Below are 8,570 nucleotides of genomic sequence, written 5' to 3' on the forward strand. Positions count from 1 at the left end.
ATACATACATACATACATACATACATACATACATACATACATACAGCATACATACATACAGCATACATACATACAGCATACATACATACAGCATACATACATACATGCATGCATACATACATACACACACACACACACACACACACACACACACAAACACACACACACACACACACATACATATATATATACATATATATATATATATATATATATATATATATATATATATATATATATATATATATATATATGCATACATATACACACACATCTGAATATGTATACGCGCACATTGATACTGACACATACACACAAACACACATAATGACTGTATTTGGTGCATAAAATATTAATGATAATTAAATCAAATGGTTTGTGAATCTAGATAACAGAATCGTAACAAAAAGAAATTATTGATTTAGGGAAATGGCAAAATTATTTGAGTTTTATGAAGATTATTTCCTAACAAAGGGATATAAACCAAGGAAGAGAGAGAGAGATAAGAAATAATGATGATACTATGAATTATATTCAGCATTATGATAAGGATAATGATAAGAATGGTGACTGATAATGATAAACAATAATTATAAAAATTAATGATAATGATGTAAATGGCGATACTTATAATGATAGATGATAATGATGAAAATAGCGATACTTATAATGATAGACGATAATGATGAAAATAACGACAATGTAAATTGATAACTATAATGATAACGATAATGATACAAAATAATGATAATCATAACGATGAAAATAACGAAAATGTTAATAATAACTAAAATAATAATGATAATGGTACAAAACAAAAATGCTGCACATAAACAACGATGATTACAGTGATGATAACGATAAAAACGACAATAATAATGAGCAGATAACGATCAAACCAATGCTAAAAATAGCATCGTCACAGATCCACATGTACCAAGACAACCTCATATTAAACAAGCCGTCCTAATAATATAAATAAGGAACCACGTAAAAGAAAAAAAAAAGTGAATGAAAAACAAGAATGAGCGAATCGCATGTCACGTGACTGTTTAGAGTCGTGATGTAACGTCATTATGGGGAGGGGAGGGGAGGGGGGGGCGAAGAAAGGGGGTTAAAGGGAAAGGAGTCAGGAAATGGAGTAGGGAAAGGGGGAGGGGGAAGGGGAGACGGGGTAAGGGGGAAAGGGAGGAGGGGGAAAGAGGGAGAGGGGGTAAGGAGGGAGGGGGAAGTGGAAGGAGGAGAGGGGGAGGGGAGAGAGGGGGAAGGGGAGAGGGGGAGAGGGGGAGAGGGGGAAGTGGAAGGCGAGAGGGGGAAGGGGAGAGAGGGTAAGGGGAGGGGATATAGGGGGTTGGGGGAAAAAGGGGAAGGGGAAAGGTTAGATGGAGGAGGGATATGATATAGGGTAAGGGGTGAGGGTTAAGGGAGTAGGGAAATGTGGTAGAGGGAAGAGGCATAGTGTAAGGGAAGAAGAAGAAGAAAGATAGGGGGGATATAGGGGGGGGAGAGAAAGGAAGAAGGAGCGAGGGAGGAGGGAGAAAGAGAGAAGAAGGAGGGAGAAAGAAAAGAGAAGGGAAAGAGAAAGAAGGAGATGGAGAAAGGGAAATGGAAAAATGAAAAGAGATAAGGCAAGGAAATAGGGAGATGGAGAAAGGGAGATAATAGGGAGAAGGAGAGGGAGTAGAAAGGGGAGAGACGGTATATTCCTCCCACAATATTTTTCCCATAATGATTATATAACAGCGAAAAAGACGATATAAGAAGGGGTGATAAACCTGGTCAGAAAAGGGGGGGCAGTGAGAAGTGGTAAAAAAAAAATAGATATGAAAATATTTTAATTAATAAGTCGGTTGATAAATAGAAAAGATAAACTGATACAAAACACAAAACGCACACATAAGTTCAAACACATTTTTTTTTTTATCAACCCATCATGAAAATGTTTCAAAAAGAAATTTGATACAGTGAGATCAGGTTCGAGGATACGATGAATAGACAAAATAATAATGCAGAATATATTTTCTCTCTCTATTCTATTATTTGAAATGAAACAAAAAGGGAAAAAAGATAAATGAGACGCATGAGGTGCAATAAATCAGAAATAAGAAAAATATACTCTGATGTTATTGTTTGAACTAACAAAGAAAATTTTAGCGAAACACTCCAGCGGTTTTGAAATAATAGATAATAATGAGGAGGAGGATAATCATAACGAGAGATACATAGGCAGATAGATAGGTAGATAGATAGACTGATAGATAGATAGATAGACTGATAGATAGATAGATAGACTGATAGACAGATAGATAAACAGATAGATAGTTATATATATATACATATAGATAGACAGATAGATAGAAAGACATATATACATATAAATTGATAGATAGACAAATAAGCAGACAGACAGACAGAAAATAAAACAAATGAAAGAAAAGAAAAAGGAAGACAAAAGAGTCCCCTTAAACACCCTAACACTCCCCACCAACAAGGGCTATGGCGAGACATAAGAAACTCCCGCATGCGTAATCAACATACTTCCTCTTGTGCAATTGCAAGCGCGTGTGTGGACGGAAGGGGGGAGGGTAGGAGTTGGGGGGTAGAGGGAGGGGAGAAGGGAGGGGAGGGAGAAGGGAGGGGAGGGGTAGAGGAAAGGGGGAGGGAGAAGGGAGGGGAGGGGTAGAAGGAGGGAGAAGGGAGGGAGGGGTAGAGGGAGGGGAGGAGGAAGGAAGGGGTAGAGGAAGGAGGGTAGAAGAAGGGATAGAGGGAGGAGTAGAGGATGGAGGAAGAGCAGGGAAGGGGGAAGGAGGGAAGGAAAGGGGTAAAGGGAGGGGCGAAGGAGGGGGAAAGGGTAGAAGGAGAGGCAGAAAGAGAGGCGAAAGAGAGGGAAAGGCGAAGGAAGGGGGTAGAGGGTATGGAGGAAGGGGCAGAAGAGTAGAGGGAGGGAGGGGCAAGGGAGATTGTGGCAGGTTGCAATCTGCACCATCAAAAAAAGAAATAAAAAACAGAAAAAAAGAAAAAGAAGAAGAAGAAGAAAAATGATTGCATTCATCACACACTCAAAATGGCGAATGGTTAAGCCTCATGCTACATCCGGGTCAGAAAACGGCGCGCATAAACTTCTTTGATGGAAGTGTTTAACTTTTAAGGTCTAGGGCTCTTGTAGGAGAGTCCTCACGATGAAGGTGGGCGGGAGGGGGAGGGGTTAAGGGGGAGGGAGTGAGGGGTGAGGGAGGGTAGGGAGAGAGGGGATAAGGGGAGAGGGGGATAGGTAGTTGGGGGAAAGGAAAGGGTGAAGGGGGAAGAAGAGGGGAAGGGAGAGAGATTAAGAGGGAGAAGGGAGATGGAGGGTGGAGAGGGAAAGGGAGAAAGGGAGGAGAAAGAGGAGATAGGGGGATAGAAAAGTGGGAAAGGGGAAGGGTAAGTGGATGGGGGAGAGAAAGGAGGGAGGGGAGAGAGAAGGAATATAGGAATGAAGGAGAGGCGGGACAACATGGTGAAGGAAGGAAATAAGCAATGAAAAGGATAACGGATAACAGGCAATTAAGGATAACGGATAACAGGCAAATAAGAAAACGGAGAACAGATAACAGGCAATCAAAATTAAGAGGGGAGAATATAATCTATGGAAGGGTAAAAAAAATGGAATCAGGCAGAACAAAGAAAAAAGGAGGAACAAAGAGAATGGGAAGAAAAGGAGGAAAATAAAGAAGATCATATGTAACTTTTAATTCACACGTTGGGGAGAGGCAGTGTAAGCAGCCATAGTGGTAGTTAGAGCGTTAACAAACTCACAGACAGAGAGTGAGAGAGAGAGAGAGAGAGAGAGAGAGAGAGAGAGAGAGAGAGAGAGAGAGAGAGAGAGAGAGAGAGAGAGAGAAATAAGAGAAAGAAGAGAAAAGAGACAGACAGAAAAAGTTAGAGACAGAAACGGGTGTAAGAAAGAGAGAGAGAAAGATTGAGTGAGAGAGAGACAGGGCGCGAGAGAAAGAGAGGAAGAGAAAGAGAAAGAGAAAAAGAGAAATAGAGCAAGAGAAAAAAGAAAAAGGGTAAGAGAAAGAGAAAGAGAAAGAAAAAGAGAGAAAGAGAAATAGAAAAAGAGAAAGAGAAGACGAGAGAGAAAGAGAAGAAGAGAAAGAGAAAGAGAAAAAAAGAAAAAGAGCAAGAAGAAAAAAAGAAAAAGGGTAAGAGAAAGAAAAAAGAAAGAGAAAAAAAAAGAGAAAGAAAATAGAAAAAGAGAAAGAGAAAAAGAAAGAAAAAGAGAAAAGGAGAAAAAGAGAAAGAGAGAAAATGAAAGAGAGGAAGAGAGACAGAGAGAATAGCCTACAAAAAGAGAAGCTTTTGCACGCACGCCACACATACCGAACAATAGAGTAGGCGAGGGCGGCAGGCCGGGGAAGTGGGCGAGCTGAAAGGACAGGCCGAGGGAACGGGCGGGGAGGGGGGAGGTGGGGGGTGGGGAATGAGGAAACGATTGAGTTGGGGAAGGGAAGGAAGGAAGGACGGAGGGATGGAAGGAAGGGAGGAGGGAGGAGGGAAAAGGAAAGGAAGCGAGGAATTGGAGGGAAGGAGGGAGGGATGAAAGGAAGGAAGGGAGGAGGGAATGAAGGGTAGCGAGGACGGAGGAATTGGAGGGAACGGGCGGGGAGGGGGGGCGGGTAGGGGCAGGAATGAGGAAACGATTAAGTTGGGGAAGGGAAGGAAGGAAGGGCGTAGGGATGGAAGGAAGGAGGGAGGAGGGAAGGAGGGAGGAGGAGGAGGGAGGAGGAGGGAAGGGAGTAGGGATGGACGGAGGGAAGGATGTAAGGAAGGAGGGAGGAATTGGAGGGAAGGACGAATGGATGGAAAGAAGGAAGGAAGGAAGGAGGAGGGAGGGAATGAAGGGTAGGAAGGAGGGAGGAATTGGAGGGAAGGAGGAATGGAGGGAAAGAAAGGGAGAAGGAATGAAAGAACGATTGAGTTGGGAAGTAAAAGAATGACGGAGGGATGGAGGGAAGGAAAGACGGAGGATTGGAAGAAAGGAGGGAGGGAGGGAGGCGGGAATGGAGAGTAGGAAGGAGGGAGGAATGGAGGGAAGGAAGGAGGGAAGAATGGAGGGAAGGAAGGAGAGGGAGAAAGAATAAGGAATTGATTGAGTTAGGAAGGGAAGGAAGGAGGGAAGAATGGAGGGGGAAGGGCGGGAAAGAAGCGAGGAAAAAGGGGAAGGAGAAAGAGATAAATAAATAGATAGATAGAGACAGAGATATAGACAGACAGACAGACAGACAGCCCGGCAGACAGACAGTAAGATAGATAGAGAGCGATATTCAGCGAAAGACGGAAAAACAAGGAAGAAGGAGGTAAGAAAATTATTTTTTAAGGAATGAAATACAACGATAAATACTTAAAAAAATGGCATCAGAATTCCCAAGTTCCAGCATAAGAAAATCAAACCGAATGAAGGAGAGTAAAGGAATTCAAACCTATAGTGAAAAAATATAGATGGAACAGCCTTAAAAATCTTAAAACAAGAGTGATATAAAAAAAAATGTCTAAAACACATATACACATAACAAGATCATTCAGGGCATCCGAGGTCAAACGGAATCACACACACATAGAAAATAGAAAAGAGAAAATAAGAGAAAATCGTAAACATCCAAAAATGGAGTTAAAGTTAGCACCGGTGGGCGCCGAGCAACAGCTGAGACGGTCGCTCTAACACGCGGACCGCATTAAGGCGTCTAAAACAGTCGACGCCCGATAATTATGCACTTAAAGGTGTGATTTCGCCTTTCATGATGAATCCAGGAGATAAAGGAAGTCCCTAAATCAAATAGGTTCTTTTTTCCTTTCTCTTTTTTTTTCCTTTTTTTCCGTGACACACACTTGAATCCTAATCTGTTGAAGTTTGTTTTTAGTTAGCTGGAAAAAAGCTTTTGTTTGGGGAGGTGTATTATTAGTTTTTTAAAGGTGGTATGCTTTTTTTCGGCATATCATGCTGTGGCAGCTATTTTGATGAGAAAAACAAGGATGTTATGTTGTTGTTTTTTTAGATATTTTTTTTATTTTGTTATGAATAGCGCGGACTTATTTTTTCTTTATGGATCGATTAGCTCGACTCCTTCGTATTAGGCGCGTGGTTATGACGAAAGGTTTATGTGTGGGAGTTAGAGTAGGCCTATAAGCAAACCAAGGGGAATCATTTTGTACTGAAGAGCTGAGTCAGCCTACATAATGGTACCAAAACGAGTACTTGAAGCCGTGTCACACAAGGGGAACCAAAAAACTTCTCATGGCTCTCATGCAGCTAGCGAACTACCTACTACTGAGGGACCTAGGCCTGTCTAAGATGCCTTGCCTACTACTCTCAGGGTATCGCCAACCAAAAAAAAAAAAAAAAAAAAAAAAAATTTCCCCGTTCATGATCGAGTAAAGGACTATGGGAAATGTATACCTTTCACAGTACTCCAATCTATTTCTTGAGAAGCTTCGAAGAAAGCTGAGGCTCCACCATAGACCTCCTTCTTCTCAGGTTCTTTCAAGGCAGATTTAGGCACAAAAAAAGTCTTCCCGTTGAGGACGACGATATTGCAGTCCGTCTCCTTCAACTTCTCCCTGATCTTGGCGATCGCGTGGCCCTCGAGGTCGGTCACGGGGACCAGCGGCTCCTCCTCGCCGCACTCGTCCAGGGCCGAGTTTTTCCTGTCTATCGACTCCTGGGCCTTGATGTCCTTGAGCGCGGGCCGCCGCTCCTTAATATCTATCACGGTCCTCACGCCGAGCTTGGTGGGGTCGGCGGAGCCCCCTCGCGCGTTCGGAGCGGCGGCGAGCCCCCCGCTCTCGCCCTCGCCGTTTTCCGACGGCTTGCTCTCGGAAAAGCGCACGGACCTTTGACCACTAGCACCGCTACATTCACAGGAGTTGGGTTTTTCTAATAATCTACTTTTTTCTGTTTTTTCCTCTAACAACAAAGTCTTTATACCACTATTGGATAACCTCACTTGGAGGGAGCGTCTGTGCTCCCGGGGCTTGGGAGGCGGCAGAGGGGGAGTCCGATACAGCTTGTAAGGCCGAACGATCTCGTAATGCCGCACCGAATCGGTCTCGGACACTATACTGAGTTGGTCGGGGGCTTTGACCTTGAGCAAATTATCACTACCATGAGACAGGACGGAACATCCATCTTCACCCAACACATTAATCTCAGGAACTTCCTCTGGAATCGCACCGTACTGGACCGGCTCGAGCCTGACCGGCGTCCCCTCGTCGTCGCTGGTCCGCGCGACGGGCTTGGGGGTGGCGGGCAGAACCCTGCCCGAAGGCCTCTGCATCTGCGGGGGGATCACGAACTGCACCTCCTCCTCCTCGGTGTCCAGGCTCCCCACGCGGCTCAGGATCTTCTCCCCGATGGGCTCCACGTACTGGTACACGTTGCGCGCCCTGCCCCGGGCCGCCTGCACCACCTCCGTGTTCTCGACCTCTCGGAGCACGTACGACACCTCCTCTACCAGCTTGCTTCGTCTGATCCGCTCCACGGGCTCCTCGATGACGGTCGCGGCCCGCTGCACCGTCGCCTTCGCCGTTTGAACGAACGGACCTCTCTCCAGTTCGTCCAGCCCATCGTCGAACCGCTGGAAGATCGCTTCGCTCCGGTTCTCCAGAGCTTCGTAGGCACTCTGGGCCACGTGGATGGCGGCCTGCGCCAGGTTGTCCGGCCGCCCACGTCGCCCGGCTTCATCACAGTCGAGGCTGGGACCAGCTGCCGCGCTCGAGCCATGGCCGCCGACGTCGAGGCTGGAGGCTTTGTGGAGCGGCTGCGTCCGCGCCTGGCTGGGGACGTGGATGTCAGACACCTTGGCACTGCCCGTCAGGCTGTTACTCCGCCGATGGGACATGACGACCTGCGCTGGGCCATCGCTCTCCACGCACGGCACTACACCTACAGTAAACTACACACACCGACACCACACCGCCATACTCAGGCCTCACAATGCCACTCGTTCATACAAAGGCAAGTCACTGTTTATTTGCAACGTGGTGCACTCCACCGAAAATGTGGGGTAGAACCTGCAACTCACAGAAATATATGTTAGCATAAGTGTCGATGATTTATGAGTGTAAAAAAGAAGACAGAAATGTTTGCTTCCACAGGAGTTCATTTGAAAGCACACTGGATCAATAGAACGCACACCACTGTCTACCGCCACGACGGCAGCAGCTGCAGCGGGAAGTACAAGAGACAGGGCTCGGCGGCAGCCCACGGGGGTCGACAGGGTGCAGAAGCGCCCCGCGCCGCGCCACGTCAGCCACCCGCCGGCGGCCGCACCTCACTCGATCTCGTAACGATTACCTCGTTACCCCCCCCCCCCTCCCCCTGTAATCCTTTTGCCGTGTCGTATTCCCGCTCCGCCCAGACGCGTCACCCGACAGCCAGATGGCAGCCCGCGGATGGCACGCCGCCGTCCCTCCTGCAGAACGGGCGCGCGGGCGGCGTAACCCCGCCCCAGCTGTGGGAGCAAAGGAGAAAGGACACTCAAAGTCCTTTTTGCCGCACGGCTGCGAGGAGATGAGAGCGGGGGGGTGGGGTG

At 46.4% G+C, this 8,570-nt stretch overlaps 1 protein-coding gene across 1 annotated transcript in view; it reads right to left on the minus strand.

The window, feature by feature from the left end:
* Positions 1 to 8,043, minus strand: part of LOC113818717 (sodium channel protein 60E-like) — a 299,991-nt gene extending 291,948 nt beyond the window's left edge. The window contains exon 1 of the mRNA XM_070130151.1: positions 6,437 to 8,043. Coding sequence (XP_069986252.1) covers positions 6,437 to 7,877 — 1,441 coding nt within the window. The 5' untranslated portion in view covers positions 7,878 to 8,043. The remainder of the gene's footprint in view (positions 1 to 6,436) is intronic.
* Positions 8,044 to 8,570: the final 527 nt, after the last annotated feature.

The sequence above is a fragment of the Penaeus vannamei genome, chromosome 15 (genome assembly GCF_042767895.1).
Source record: "Penaeus vannamei isolate JL-2024 chromosome 15, ASM4276789v1, whole genome shotgun sequence".
Taxonomy (NCBI): domain Eukaryota; kingdom Metazoa; phylum Arthropoda; class Malacostraca; order Decapoda; family Penaeidae; genus Penaeus; species Penaeus vannamei.